This window comes from Myxocyprinus asiaticus, chromosome 7, assembly GCF_019703515.2.
Source record: "Myxocyprinus asiaticus isolate MX2 ecotype Aquarium Trade chromosome 7, UBuf_Myxa_2, whole genome shotgun sequence".
Taxonomy (NCBI): Eukaryota; Metazoa; Chordata; class Actinopteri; order Cypriniformes; family Catostomidae; genus Myxocyprinus; species Myxocyprinus asiaticus.
The window spans coordinates 10,188,925-10,204,976 of NC_059350.1; the positions used below are offsets into that span (position 1 = coordinate 10,188,925).

Sequence of the window (16,052 nt, forward strand, 5' to 3'; positions counted from 1 at the left end):
TGCTTTGCTGCTTCAGGGCCAGGGCGACTTGCAATAATTGAGGGAAACATGAATTCTGCTCTCTACCAGAAAATCCTAAAGGAGAACGTCCGGTCATCAGTCCGTGAGTTGAAGCTCAAGCGCAACTGGATTATGCAGCAAGACAATGATCTAAAGCAAAGGAGTAAGTCCACCTCTTAATGTCTCAAAAGAAGCAAAATGAAAGTTTTGGAGTGGCCTAGTCGAAGTCCTGACTTGAAACCGATTTAGATGCTGTGGCAGGACCTAAAATGGGCAGTTCATGCCTGAAAACCCTCCAATGTGGTTGAACTAAGGCAGCTCTGCAAAGAAGAGTGGGCCAAAATTCCACCACAGTGTTGTGAAAGACTGATCTCCAGTTATTGGAAACATTTGCTTGCAGTTGATGCTGCTAAAGGTGGCACAACCGGCTATTAAGTTTAAGAGGGCAGTTAGTTTTTCACATGGGTTATATAGGTATTGGATAACTTTTTTGCTTCAATAAAAAAATAATGTATTTGAAAAATGTTTTGTGTTTACTCAGGTTGCCTTTGTTTTATGTTATTTCTCATTTGAAGAACTAAAACAATTTAGTAAGAAAAATACACAAAAATAGAACAAATCAGGAAGGGGCTAATAGTTTTTCACAGCACCGTACATCGTGACTACAATGGAAACGACCAGCGTAGCATTGTGTCAGCTTGAGGCTGTATACACTGAAAGCACTGATGCTGCACATCATTTCAGAATATTCAACTTACTAACAATGGACCAATCAGTTGTAAGCTCGATGCTAGACTTCAGTAACAAGTAGTTCATTGATTTTAAACAAAAATACATTGGTACAAAAACAAGACATTTTTTGGCTATTTCTGAATAATAAAAAATGTTTTACATAATGTTACAATTGCATTTATGGCTACAAACAATGGTTATTTAAATTAGTAGGCCAGAGACAATTGGGCTGTGATGTAACATCCTGTCTATACCGGACGTGAGCGTTGCAACAAAAGCAACAGAATCCTTTATTATCAATGCTGCTGTCTACACTGACAGTAAACGGATGTCCCGTTCCATTTTGCATTGCACGCGCTGCTTCCAAATAAATGGTTTAGAACATTCGTGTCGATGCGTCCAGTGAACACAGGCTCAAGCCATTGCGTTGCGTCCTGTCAACGGATGTGCCTGCTATAGACAGCGTGTAATGGTTACGAGTTATTTAAATATATAACAAATACAATTCATAGCATTCAATTAATGCTATTCGTATTATTCGCTAGCATAGACAGCTTTATTGATAATAATGGGAGAGATAGTTTCCACGCAACATGCCACTTGCGTCTGGTGCAGACACAGTCAGTACAATTAAATGCATTTTAAAAGTTACATTTTAGTTGGACTAAAACAATCATTTCTTGTCCTTTTAAAATGCCATGTAAAATGCTTTAGTCTGCCTGAAATCTAAAAAACCTCAGTCCGATTTTTGCGAAGTTGGACTAACAGACCAAGATAATGCAATTGAAGCACGGCTTTGTCCAACATGCATGCATGTTAATCAGACCACAGTGGGCCTCAAAACATCAAAGGAGACAAGCTTGAGTAGTGTAGTTTGCACTAGGCTTTATTGAGATCAGACAGCTATCTGATCTAAAAATAAATTAACACAGAAGAGCCCAAGGCTAGCGCTTATCAGGGGATAATTGCAAAATATACTAAACACTGTTTCAACGTCTGCAGAGATTCAAACACAGATAAGCATACACACAGTGAGTAGTCTATTGCAGTAAAGTTTGGCATGCACAAAAACACATGAGTCATTTACAGTAACAGGTGATTGAAGTGAGGACTGTGTGAGAGAGATTTCTGACTCACTGGCATTGAAACAACCCTCTACTACACGGCCAACACACACTAGCTAATTCTACCCTAAATGGTTACTTATGTATGCTAATCTGACTTGTCAACCATTAAAACCTCACTTGCCAAAGACACATTAAGTCTAATCTAAATTTAACAAGAGCATCAGTATTTAAAATGGTGGCTCGTCCGGGATTAGACTTAATCTGTGTTCAGGATGTTTCAATCCTAAATGGGCTGATTTGCTAACGAATCATTTAAACTAATGTATTGAAAATAACTCACTCAAAAAGAACATTTCACTGACATATCGGACAACACTATGGCTTGCGAAAATGTTTTACTCAACACCAGAGCAATATCTAGCTCATGAAATATTTTAGAGCTGTAAAAAACGAAAAATATTGATTCACCTTTTTTCCTTGATTTTGTTATATTTCATGACTTTCCCAGGCCTTGTAAACAATTTTCCTACTGAATTAGGAAGTAGGGGCGGGGCATGTTGGACAGCTTGTCCCATTAAAAAAAATAGCCAATAGGCATAAGTGTACATCGCAGCCCGCCAAAGACACACACACACATACCCCTTTCCACCATGCTGCCCATGCCAAAGCTGGTTATTGGGGAAACTGAAAACCGATTTCAAGTTTGGCCAGCTTTTTCACTGACTTGAGAATTGAACGATGATTTAGCCCAGGGGTACTCAACTTTGGACAGCCGGGGGGCAGAAAGCAGGATCCCTTTACCCTCGGGGGCTGCACTTTTTATTTGTATTTTTATTAAAAACATATTTCAGTTATTTTTTATATAAATGAGGTGAGCAGACTATGCTCTACGCCATTTAATACATCATTTAATTAACACAAGTAAATTAAAACAATATATATAGATATATGTAAAAAATACTTGTAAAAGTGTGGTTCTTTAAAAAAATAAGAACTGTGATATACTATTATTATAATGATCATATATAGGCCAATATGTTTTTTGTTTGTTTTAAAAGATCCACACTTATACAAGTACATATACTGCAGCAGAATGCACTACTCTAAAAAAATGGCAATGTACAATTAAAATCTACATTTTGAGAAATGTCAAAATGTTTTGCCTTAGAAAGATGATCTGTTCTGTTGTCACTGTCATGACACACTGGCCACCTAGAAGATGTCTCAACTCCGTTATTGTAGGACTGCCCTTTTTTTCCTGTTATTACTGTTCGTGACAAGGATATATCTCTGTTGAGTTCATTTGCCAACCGAGACTCAGTTGATTCACGCTATGGCAGTAACGAGCAAGTGTGGAAGAGAGACTCAGCAACATGTTTAAAATGACCGTGAGCACACACAAACTGTTATCAATGCGCACGTGCTGACTGACCCCGCACTCATGTTATATAAAGTGGCTTATAATTAGATTTATATTTGCAGATTTGTAGTTTAATTTATTATTAGTTTCTTTTTTCCTCTATAACGGTTCAGCAGTTGGTTTGCGGGCCGGATGCGGCCCGTGGCCCGCCTGTTGTGTACCCTGGATCTAGCCTAAATAAAAACATTAAAACCAAGGTAGTTTGGGGTATGAAACAGGGTTTTGGGAGAGAAACAGTTGAAAATACACCTCTTCACCATCTCTGTGTTTGCTGCTTCAACCGACACCAGGTTTGTGTACATAACAAGCTGTTGAAGAGGCGGGGTTGAAACTGACTAAAAACTTCTGACTGTTGGCTTAAATGCCATGCAGTCTCACAAACAGCAGATAAGAGAAGTCAGAGAAGATTTACGAGGTAATTGTTTTTCTTATGTATAAAAAAACAAATATGCATGGATAAATTGTTCACAATAAAACCAGTAGCATACATTAAGAAAATAAGTAGGGTCAATTTTGATTTCATGCCGACTTCATGTTTCCAGGTTTTCCATGACAGTGGGAACCCTGCAAATCACAGATTTGTTTTGACCAGTGGCATAAGTAGTCTTCTTATGTGAATGTATATCAGTTTAATTGAATTGGTCAAATTCTATTAATTTATTTTAAATGTGGACAAACTTACTTAGTTCACCTTTAAAAGTCCAATCTGCAACTGCTGACTCATAGGCAGTTGGTGGTAAACAAACACTACAAGAATAACCATAAAGCAGTTTATAGGGGATTCAGTCCTGACATCAAAGCTAATCGCTGTGGTTACACTGATAATGTTACAGCAACTATGGTTAGAGCCTATAACTACAGCACCATTTCAGCCATTTTGCAAAGGTGCCAGTCAACAGAGCTCAACTGAGACAATACAATGTAAAAGTAAAATGATGCAGAGTGAACCTCATTGTGGTGGGGCAGGTCAAATGAATCAGTTTAGGGCTGTCACGATTATAAAATTTGGCACGATTGTGAGAATTGTCTCTTTTAGGGCTTTCACGATTAAATGTCATATTTCATATTTAACTTCAAAGATATAAATCAATTAATAAAACAGGGATATGATTTCCTTTTAAGGCTTTAAAAACGTATAAATTACATAAAAATAATGTTTTAAAAATCTAAATATTTCTAAAGGATCCCTTAACCCTCGCAAGCCGCACTTTTTATTTTTATTTTTATTAAAAACATATTTCAATTATTTTTTATATAAACGAGGTGAGCAGACTATGCTCTACGCCATTTAATACATCATGTAATTAACACAAGTAAATTAAAACAATATATATAGATATATGTAAAAAATACTTGTAAAAGTGTGGTTCTTTAAAAAAATAAAAACTGTGATATACTATTATTATAATGATCATATATAGGCCAATATGTTTTTTGTTTGTTTTAAAAGATCCACACTTATACAAGTACATATACTGCAGCAGAATGCACTACTCTAAAAAAATGACAATGTACAATTAAAATCTACATTTTGAGAAATGTCAAAATGTTTTGCCTTAGAAAGATGATCTGTTCTGTTGTCACTGTCATGACACACTGGCCACCTAGAAGATGTCTCAACTCCGTTATTGTAGGATTGCCCTTTTTTTCCTGTTATTACTGTTCGTGACAAGCATATATCTCTGCTGAGTTCATTTGTCCCTCTTTTTGGTCAGGTTAACACTGTTGTTCTGAAACACCTGTATTTTCTATAATATATTTTTATAAAAAATGAAATACAAATTTTTTAATATAATTTTTTTTAATAAATACTAAATATTTCTGTCCTAATTTCTCCACTTTCACACGTTTTTAATGCTCTTTGATTAAACCCAAGAGCACTTATTTCTCATGAAGCAAAACCTTTGAGATTTCGTTTCATCATTTCATCACTCCAGAGAAATAAAGTAAACGTGCGTATCCTCTTCTGTGTCACTGCGTGTCATTAACACTGCGTATACGATCTCACAATGACCAGAAACATTTGCCATTACACGATCGCTAACAGTGCGCGCAACAGTGCGCATGAGAAAAGCGGTTCACGTGCTCTTCCAGACAGGAGCTGCTGGTTGACATTCGCGCCATTGATGACATTTAGCCTATTTGCTTAAAATTCCCTTATTTGGGCATTAAAGTGTGATTGGAATTTGAAGTGCACAATAATCGCGGTTATCTCAAATAACCTTGGTTAGATTAAATAACCGCGATCAGACGATTATTTAATAATCATGACAGGCCTACATCAGTTTTCACGAAGGAACAGAAAAGCAATTAGTCAGAGTGATACAAATAAGGGTGTCAAACAGAGGAAAAGCATAAACAATGACAGTAAAGCACAAGGGAGAGTCAGAGGAGGAAGAGGGTGATGATGGGAAATGACATGATGCAACTCGCAAAGATATCAGATGATGGGGGAGGGTGCTGTCCACAAAAACAAAAAGTCAGTCTGCACAGGAACACAGTTTAACTCCTGAAAAAACACGGAAATGGGGAAATAGACAGCAATGAGAGAAAAGACGCAAGGAGAAAATGAGAAAGTCAAAGATTGTGACAAAAACAGCTTGCTTTTTTTAAGGAAGTGCAAATTAACATGGAAAGCAAAGAACTTAAAAATTTGCAACACTGCATATATAAAAACGGGGTTGGCCTATTTCTTTGAACAAATTTTTGATGCACAACCAACTTGCACAACAAATTGTACACTCCAATACCTATTATACAATGAATATTTACTCCATTAATATTATTTCCATTGTAGATTCAAATCTAAAATGTTATTTTAGAACATCCTTCAACAAAACTCTAAGTTTTCTGAGTTTTTGCTCAGCTTCTGCTATAAAAGGATGTGGGGTGTCTTCACCAGGCCTACCCCATGTGATGTGGCTGCAAGCTCAGAGTGAGTGATGTCGTCGTGCTCTTCCGTGAGGGATGTATTTCTTCCCTCCTCGTTATCCATGTCACACCCTCTATCTCCCTGCGTGTGCCCACCCGCCCTTGATAAATACTGCTAATAAAATCTCCAGTCAGTCCACCCCCCACTGAGACCCTCTTTATCAGTCCCACTACAGAACACAGAGACACAGCTTCCCCCTTGACTAAAGAAAAGCGTAATAAACGGAAACGAAGTGGGAGTGAGCTGCAGATAGAGGACAAAAAAGCAGAGCTTGAGATTAAGACAGCGAGGGAAACTGTGAATAAGTCCCGCCCTTCCTTACTTTCAACAGTAACACTGAGACAATCTATACTTATACCAATGATGTGTGTTGCTCGTATCTGTTTACATGTACTTGTGTAAAGTATGTTTCTGACCATAGTGAGGAAAAATTAATTTTGACATAAGCACACATGAATGCCACAAGAATGTTGTATTTATCCATTGGAAACTCATGACTGTCTTTAAACATTCCAAGTTAGGGGTGCATCAATTCAAGAATCATTGTGAAAGCTAATTGTAATTGATCATAAGAAGTTGTAATTGTGAATGCTTACTGTAGTTTAGTTTGTAAGCATTTTGTGTACGGTTGATGAAGAATAGAAATAACGCTTCACTGTGGTTTATGCAAGGTGTAAATTGGATATAATGTGCTGATATGGATGTACCCGATCTACTCCACCAAAGCGCATGAGCTGAGTGTGAGAGTTATATGTTATCACCATTATAACTGGAAATCTGATACTAGAGTTCTGCAACATGACCTGGGCATGACAGGACCCGAGAACCCACCAGGGTCATTTTTCAAGTAAGACTTCGGGTTCAGGTCAGGTTTGTAATTAATGAAAAAATAAACAGGCCTACTGAAATTGTTTCTCCTGTAGTGTATTCAGGGGCTGCCGGGCCTTGATAAAACTATGCATGTTTACTGTTTCAATACTGTTACGAATGTTGCTTACGATGCTTGCATAAAATACAGCCTATTGCAACAATAAATCAAAATCAAATCAAATCACTTTTATTGTCACACAGCCATATACACAAGTGCAATGGTGTGTGAAATTCTTGGGTGCAGTTCCGATCAACATAGCAGTCGTGACAGTGATGAGACATATACCAATTTATAATAACATTAAATTAACACAGCACAATTTAAAGTCTAATATACACATAATTACACACAACAATATACAAATAATAACATGCACTGTACAGTATACAATACACACAATATAGATACACATTATTCAATAAAAAAAAAAAAATATATATATAGTAGTATATATAGAATGTACAGTAGGTTGTATTGTACTGTACTGACATTCAGGCTGTCGGTTGATAGTAAGTTGTTAAGAGAGAATATAATATAATAATAATATAATTTATGATAGTCCGGTGTGAGATATAAGAGTAAGAGTAATAAAGTGCAGTGCTGATGTTTTTTGATCGTGGGAGATCAAGAGTTCAAAAGTCTGATTGCTTGGGGGAAGAAGCTATCATGGAGTCGGCTGGTGCGGGTCCTGATGCTGCGATAACGCCTGCCTGATGGTAGCAGTGAGAACAGCCCATGGCTCGGGTGGCTGGAGTCTCTGATCCTCCGAGCTTTTTTCACACACCACCTTGTATATATTTCCTGGAGGGAGGGAAGCTCACCTCCGATGATGTGTCTGGCAGTTCGCACCACCCTTTGCAGTGCTTTGCGGTTGTGGGCGGTGCTATTGCCGTACCAGGCGGAGATGCAGCCAGTCAGTATGCTCTCTACAGTGCAGGTGTAGAACCGTGTGGGGATGTGGCGGTTCATTCCAAACTTCTTCAGCCGTCTCAGGAAGAAGAGGCGCTGATGAGCCTTCTTCACGACGACTTCAGTGTGGATGGACCATGTGAGTTTCTCAGTGATGTGGACACCCAGGAACTTGAAGCTGCTGACTCTCTCCACTGGTGCTCCATTGATGGTGATGGGACTGTGTTCTCTGTCTTTTCTTCTGAAGTCCACCACAAGCTCCTTTGTCTTACTGACGTTGAGGGAGAGGTTGCGCTCCTGACACCAGTGTGTCAGAGTGTGCACCTCCTCTCTGTAGGCTGTTTCATCATTGTCAGTGATCAGACCTACCACCATCGTGTCATCAGCAAACTTAATGATGGCATTGGAGCTATGTGTTGCCACACAGTCATGTGTGTACAAGGAATACAAGAGTGGGCTGAGAACACAGCCCTGTGGGGCTCCAGTGTTGAGGGTCAGTGATGAGATGTTGCTGCTTATTCTAACCACCTGGCGTCTGCTTGACAGGAAGTCCAGGATCCAGCTGCAGAGCGAGCTGTTTAAGCCAAGAGCCCAGAGTTTCTCATCTAGCTTGGAGGGCACTATGGTGTTGAATGCTGAGCTGTAGTCTACAAACAGCATTCTCACATAAGTGTTCTTTTTTTCCAGGTGGGAGAGAGCAGTGTGTAGTGTAGATGCAATGGCATCATCAGTGGAGCGGTTGTTGAGGTAAGCAAACTGCAATGGGTCTAGAGAGAGAGGCAGCACAGAGCAGATGTAATCTCTGATTAGTCTCTCAAAGCATTTGCTGATGATGGGGGTCAGAGCAACAGGACGCCAGTCATTTAAGCAAGTGATTTTTGATTGCTTTGGAACAGGCACAATGGTGGATGTTTTAAAGCATGTGGGGACTACAGACAAAGAAAGGGAAAGGTTGAAAATGTCTGTAAAAACACCAGCCAGCTGGTTCACGCACGCTTTGATGACGTGGCCCGGAATGCTGTCTGGAAGGATCGGGTTACACCCGTCGGAAGGATTGGGTTACATCCGCTACAGAGACGGAGAGTGAACTAACCTCTGTAGCTTCGGCCACGAGAGCTCTTTCCGCGAGGTCGGTGTTATTTCCCTCAAAACGAGCATAAAAAGTATTTAGCTCATCCAGGAGAGAGGCAGCGGTGTTCACGGCGGAGTTTTTATTCCCTTTAAAGTCCGTGATGATGTTAATTCCCTGCCATATGCTTCTAGAGTTGGTGGTGTTAAACTGTCCTTCAATCTTGTTCCTGTACTGGCGTTTTGCTGTTCTGATATATGGCTCATAACTGGCTTGTTTATGCTCCTCCGCATTCCCAGAATTGAAAGCGGAGATCCGCACATTAAGTGCCGCGCGAACATCACTATTTATCCATGGTTTCTGGTTCGGATAGATCCGTGTTGTTCTGGTCGGAACGACGTCCTCCACGCACTTTTTGATGAAACACATTACGCTATCAGCGTAAAGCTCAATGTCGTCATCAGAGGCGGACCGGAACATCTCCCAGTCCGTGTGATCAAAACAGTCTTGTAGCGTAGAGTCTGATTGGTCCGACCAGCACTGGATCGTTCTGAGGGTGGGTGCTTCCTGTTTCAGTTTCTGCCTGTAAGCAAGCAGAAGCAGAATGGAAGAGTGGTCCGATTTGCCAAATGGTGGGCGGGAGAGGGATTTGTAGCCATCCCGGAAGGGAGAGTAGCAATGGTCCAAAACTCGGTCCCCTCGTGTGTTGAAACTAATGTGCTGGTGGTATTTTGGTGCGACTGATTTGAAACTGGCTTTATTAAAGTCCCCGGTCACAATGAACGCGGCCTCAGGGTGCGCGGTTTCCTGCTCACTTATACTCCCATACAGTTCCTTGATTGCCCGGTCTGTGTCCGCTTGTGGGGGAATGTACACAGCTGTGATAATGAGCGCTGTGAATTCCCTCAGTAGCCAGAATGGTCGACACAGAAGCATGAGAAATTCCAGATCAGGAGAGCAGAAAGACTTGATAGAATGTACGTTCCTCTGATCACACCAGGATTTGTTGATCATAAAACATACACCACCACCTCTGCTTTTACCTGAGAGGTCTTTCGCTCTGTCCGCTCAGTGCACAGAGAACCCCGCGGGTTCAATGGCTGAGTCTGGAATCTCCGCAGACATCCAAGTTTCTGTTAGGCAGATAATGCAGCAGTCCCTTGTCTCTCATTGGAAAGAGATCCACGCTTTCAGCTCGCAGAGCTTGTTATCCAGAGACTGAACATTTGCCAGTAGAATACTGGGTAGCGGGGGTCGATTTGCGCGGCGTCTTACTCTGATGAGAACGCCGGCTCTGTTTCCCCTTTTCCTCCTGCGTTTCCGCGGCCGTGCTGCCCAGACAAAGGGCTCCGCTTGCGTGTTTGTAAACAGCGGGACGGCATTGAGGAATTTGAAGTCCGGTTTACGGTGTGAAATTGCTGAACCAATGTCTAAAAGTGTTTGTCTGTCATAGACAATAAGGCAGACAACATCCAAGACAAAAAACATAAGAACTGTGAACAAAACAAACAAAACACTACCATGTTGTGTCAGAGCTCGCAACGCAGCAGCCATACTCGGCGCCATCTTGAGGTATCAGGTATCAATACTTGCTAGTAGAAGAAATTATAAAGAGATGAAACGATTTCAGGTTCGGGTGCTGGCTTAAAATTTGACGGTACCATTCGGGTACAGGTCAGGTTTCATTTTAAGGCACTTGCAGACCTCTAACTCAGACACATATGCTGGTTCCCATCTTCTGCAATTCACTAGCTGCTTTTCCACTATCAGGACAGTGCAAGGGCTAACAAATGGCCAACCTAGGCCAATAGCCACAGACCTCAAGCAGCGATACCAAAATCAATCTGCATTTCCACCACTGGGCTAAAAGCCCCGCAGTGTTGCCCTAAAACTCGCCCTTAATACACCACCTTTGTGCCAACATCATGCACCCCAACCATTTCACAAGCAAGAGGGAAGCTCAAGCTGAGATATCATGTTATCTAGTTATCTAGAATATTGAGTTTACATGTAAACATTAGCTAGCCAGCAAGATAAGTTAGCATTGACAACTCACTGACTTTAATTGCTATGGTGTCCCGAGTGGACTCTCTACTAACAGCGGGACGGTGTCCCAGCACATGATCTATGATCTCAAACCATGATCTTTGGGCATCGCCTTGTCCATTGTGTGTTTTAATGGGTTTGTACTCTGCCTGCAATTTCCAGAACCTGACCATTGTGAGCTGGATACACAACCTGCAAGCTCGGTGATCTTGGTGCTGAAACCCCTGACCTGACTCAGCAAAACTCCGCCTTTGACACTGACCCCACTTTAATCCCCAGTTGGCCTTGTTTGGCCCAAGGACAAATCGCCAAGGCGGCACGATGAAGCCCCGGAAGTGACAGTGGGAAAGCAACTGTCCCTGGCACACACTAGCACACCCTCATTTGGGCAAATAGTGGAAACGCGGCTACTGAGTACTTGAGTAAGAAAATGAAATGCATCAATGGTGCAGTCAAATAACGGCTCATGTGCTCTCAATCTCTATGTCTGTCTGTGCTAGGAAAATAATTCCCATGTGTGATACTGCTGTTTGCAAACTGCAGGTTGTACTCCTATGCTTGGACACTAGGGGGTGTTTACTGTGAAAACACAGTTTATTTTCAAATCATGTTCAAAGAATTGAGTCAAAAGTGTCTGTTTGATATCAGTGTGCGGGAGGAACATTTGCTGATGTTACTTTGGAAGAATGTTGCTGCCATAATAAGGCAAAACAGGACAGAATGCAGATGCAGCCACTACACAGGGGCATAAAAAGGTGAAGAGGGTGAAATATGTTAAAAGTAGCTGAATAATGAGACACAAAGATAAAAGCAAGCAGTAAAATGCGTTAACTACACCCAATATAGTTTCGCTTCAGATCTTATCTCAGATGTTATTGCAATGCGCATCTGGAATGAAGGTCATATTAAGTGCGTCTTCAGAGCATGTCTAAAAGGCCTCAGTTTAATGAAGATTTAATGGTATGATGATGTAGCCAACTATAAATAGCCTGGAACTTTGTGTGTGTGTGTGTTTGTGTGGCGGGGCAGTCATTTAGGGAGTGTTCACCCCATCTTTGAGTCACACTTGTTTTATAATCCTTAAACAAGCTCAGAAAACGCACACATACACACCGAATCATTAACAGCAGCATGACGAAGTATTTAACTCAACTCAGTTACACATACAGGAGAATTTGCCTATACTTACTATAATCCCTCATGGTCACAAAAACTGTGGAAAACGAGGAGTCACCTTTCAAAATGACAAACAAATCTGCATATTTAAAATTAAATCAATATTATAATATTATTATAATTATAATATTTATAATAATAATAATAATATAAAATATTGATTGTAATTTAGAATATAATTATAATATTTGAAATGATATTAACATATCACTTTAATAATTATACAATAATAATATTGTATGTATTATTATTATAAAATGTTGTATTATTTAGTTGTATAAACAGATTAACATTCAGAAGTTTTGTCCTTTTCTTACCATCTTTTCTCAAGACTGCACACCATACATTTATGATAATGGGGGCAGACATAAAACTATGCACCTCTAAACAGCACAGAAAGTCACCTAGACAACTCTGATATCAGAACTTGCTCTGTTCAACTCTAAAACCGAACAGTGCTCAGTCACGCTTACACACATACAAAGGGAGCTTTAGTCTTCCTCACTTTGCCCAGTCATGAGCTCGCCCCATATTTATTTACCCTAATCATTCCATCTTTGGTTCAGGCCTTCAAAATGTCACTGTTAATGAAAGAAAGAAGGCCATAAACTTCAGAGAAAAAGAGATAAATAAAGAAACAGTGTGCTAGAGAGAGAGAGAAAAGGACAGAGGTTAGGACTGTGACAAAGAGAGAGGGCAAAACTGTGAGAATGGTAACTGGTAAGACTGGTAACACTTTAAAATAAGGTTCTTTTTGTTCACATTAGTATTAGGTATCTTGAACTTACATTGAACAATGTTTTTACAGCATTAATCTTGGTTAATGTTAATTTACGAAAATACAATCGTTCATTGTTAGTTCATGTATTAACTAATGGTAATGTATACAACTTTTAATATGAAATATTAGTATATGTTGTAATTAACATTAAGTAAGATTAATAAGTGGTTTAAGATTTGGTCGTTGCTAGTTAAAGTTAACTGTAGTGTAGTAATTAGTGTTAATGACGTTAACTTATGTTAATGAATACAACCTAATTGTCAAGTGCTACCAACAAAAAGCTAGCCTAAATTAAAAAGGCCTAATAGATAGAAATAGAAGGTTTAGTTCAGACAGGCAGCAAAAATCAGGTTTTTCTGGTATCCTACTGTGACCGTTGGGTTTTTTGTAGTATGATCAGCACAACACTGTGCTGAAATTCACACTAAAAATTTTTTTACAAAAGCGGTTTGAAATCCAATTTTTAAATAGATCATATTAGATCATATTTTAAATAGTTTATCATAAATCAGGATGCAATTTGCATGTAAAGTCATACAAAGTGTCTTTATAGCCTTTTCCGAATTCCCTAACTTTCACTTCATCTTTTCTCAAATAGTTAACTATGTGGTATTCACTATTAAGTGAATTAAGGCTGTCAAATAAACATTTTAAATTTGAATTTAACATAAAAATATTAAATGTTAAAATGAGCATTCGAATTTTGGATGCGTGTCAAGCTCTGATGACGACTTACATTCTTGGGCTAAAACAGACGCAGAGCAACTAATAAAACCGCCTCAGGTGTCTCAAAACACGGTTACAGGTTGAATTTTCTTTTAAATGGACACAGCGGCAAAAAAAAAAAAAAAAAAGCATTGTTGCTGCAGGAGATGCTGAAAAAAAAGTGAGACATGGCGCAATGGTCAAAGACGTCCATCTATCGCATGCTTACATATAAAAAAGACGAACTCGTTCAGGGTGAACGACCCCCTGAGGTGGAGGTCTTTTGTGGTTGTGTCTTGACTATGCCTTGCTCTCTTATCAGCGTCTTGCTGCATAAGCATTAGGTACATACATACAACTGTATTTAATGGAAAACACTGTTGTACCGCCGGTATTATGAAGCTTGAGTCTGTGGTAGTACTATGGCACTGGTGTAGGCAACTGTGCAACACTAAGTTAACATAGAACCGTCTATTGAAGCATTCCTTTTCTCGTTTTACTTGTGAGAAATGCAAAATAATGCAAAAGTATCCTATAAAAATAATATAATGATTTTTTGGAACATTAATTCCCTGCAATGTGGTGGGATTTTGCATAACCGCGATAGAAATGATAGTTGAAAATTTCTAGCTGCTAACACATTTACATCATCCACCCCGAAGTACAGCCCAGCAGCTGCTTGATGGTCTCATTATAAAGAGTTAACATGTCAACAAGTGGTGATTAGGAGTGTGAATCTTTGGGTTGAAAGCGAATCGATTCGATTCACGATTCAAAGGTTTTCGATTAGATTCAAAACTATTTTGCGAATTCAAAACGATTAAATTCAATTTGATTCGCAATGAAATTCGATTTGATTAACAATTCAATTCAGCATTTTTTTTAAATGCATTTATAGTATTTTTTAAATACTTCCCCTAATGTGTCTTAGGCAAGAAAAAGAAAGGCAAACTACTTAAGATTGTTTATGGCATCAAAAGTAACTTGAAAGAAAACATATTAAATACATGTACTGTATATACATGCTACTTGGAATACAATAATAGTACAAGAGTACAATGTGCCAATAAAATATTTAAACATAGCTAGAAAAGTATTCCATATTCCATATTTCACTATAAAAATCATTTGCATGAATTTTCCAGGCCTTGAAATCACAATTTTAAAATTCCCTGATATTTCCAGGTTTTCCATGACTGTGGGGATGCTGAATCAGTAAACTAATCCAAATATTAACACATTAAAAGAATAGTTCTCCCAAAAATGAAAATTCTCTCATTATTCACTTACCCTGATGCCATCCCAGATGTGTATGACTGATGCGGCTAGTCTTTCTTCAGCAGAACACGAATGAAGATTTTTAGAAGACAGAGCTTTGTCAGGTCCTTATAATGGAAATACATGGGTGCCAGCACTTTGACGGTCCAAAAGTCATATTTAGGCAGCAAAGAAGTAATCCACACGTCTCCAGTCGATCAATGAATGTCTTCTGAAGCAAATCAATATGTTTGTGTAAAAAATAAATCGATAATTAAAACGTTATAAACTTTTAAAAAGTGCATCCCACCAGCAGCTGACGCATCACGTAGCTGTCGCGTGATGCAAGCACATCGAGTTCAAGCGAGAATTCAGAAGCAGCGCTTATTTACAACAGAAGAACGAACGTCGCGAGAGTTCGGCCATTTCAAACAGCATCAGAGCCCTGGATGAAAGTGCCAATTTAAAGTTGAAAACATTTTAATTATCGACATGTTTCTTACATAAACCTATCGATTCGCTTCAGAAGACATTCATTGATCGACTTGAGTCGCGTGGATTATTTTAATGCTGCCTAAATGTGACTTTTGGACCGTCGAAGTGCTGGCACCCGTGTACTTCTATTATAAGGACCTGACAGAAATCTATCTTCTTCTGAAAATATTTATTTGTGTTCTGCTGAAGAAAGACAGTCATACACATCTGGGATGGCATCAGTTTAAGTGAATATTGAGAGAATTTTCATTTTTGAATGAACTATTCCTTTAAAGTAACATCATCTGACTACATTCAGTTTCAAAGAAAAGAGAAAAGCAATCATATAGATAAAATGTTTCCCCTATATGCATTTTGCAGCGGCACTGGGCCACTGCTGAATTATGAGCGCCACTTTTGGGATTTCACATGGTTAATTTAATATTCTTGATGCAACATAAAACTTGCCAGCCCCAGTCAGCTATGCGTTTTGTACAATGCAAAAGACACCCCACCACACAAATACACGCACTTGCTCACAGTGACGTCACCGCATAACAACACGTGTCAAAAAAAGCTTAATTTAAAGTGGCCCGCGAGCTCATTTCTGAAA

The 16,052-nt window shown here is 39.2% G+C and overlaps 1 protein-coding gene across 3 annotated transcripts in view; it reads right to left on the minus strand.

The window, feature by feature from the left end:
- Positions 1-16,052, minus strand: part of pkn1a (protein kinase N1a) — a 77,200-nt gene that overhangs the window by 33,490 nt on the left and 27,658 nt on the right. The window contains exon 1 of one of the 3 annotated variants that reach the window (XM_051702751.1): positions 6,128-6,342. The exons of the other annotated variants lie outside the window; for them this stretch is intronic. Coding sequence (XP_051558711.1) covers positions 6,128-6,214 — 87 coding nt within the window. The 5' untranslated portion in view covers positions 6,215-6,342. Of the gene's footprint in view, positions 1-6,127; positions 6,343-16,052 lie in introns of those variants that run through there. 3 annotated transcript variants of the gene reach the window in all.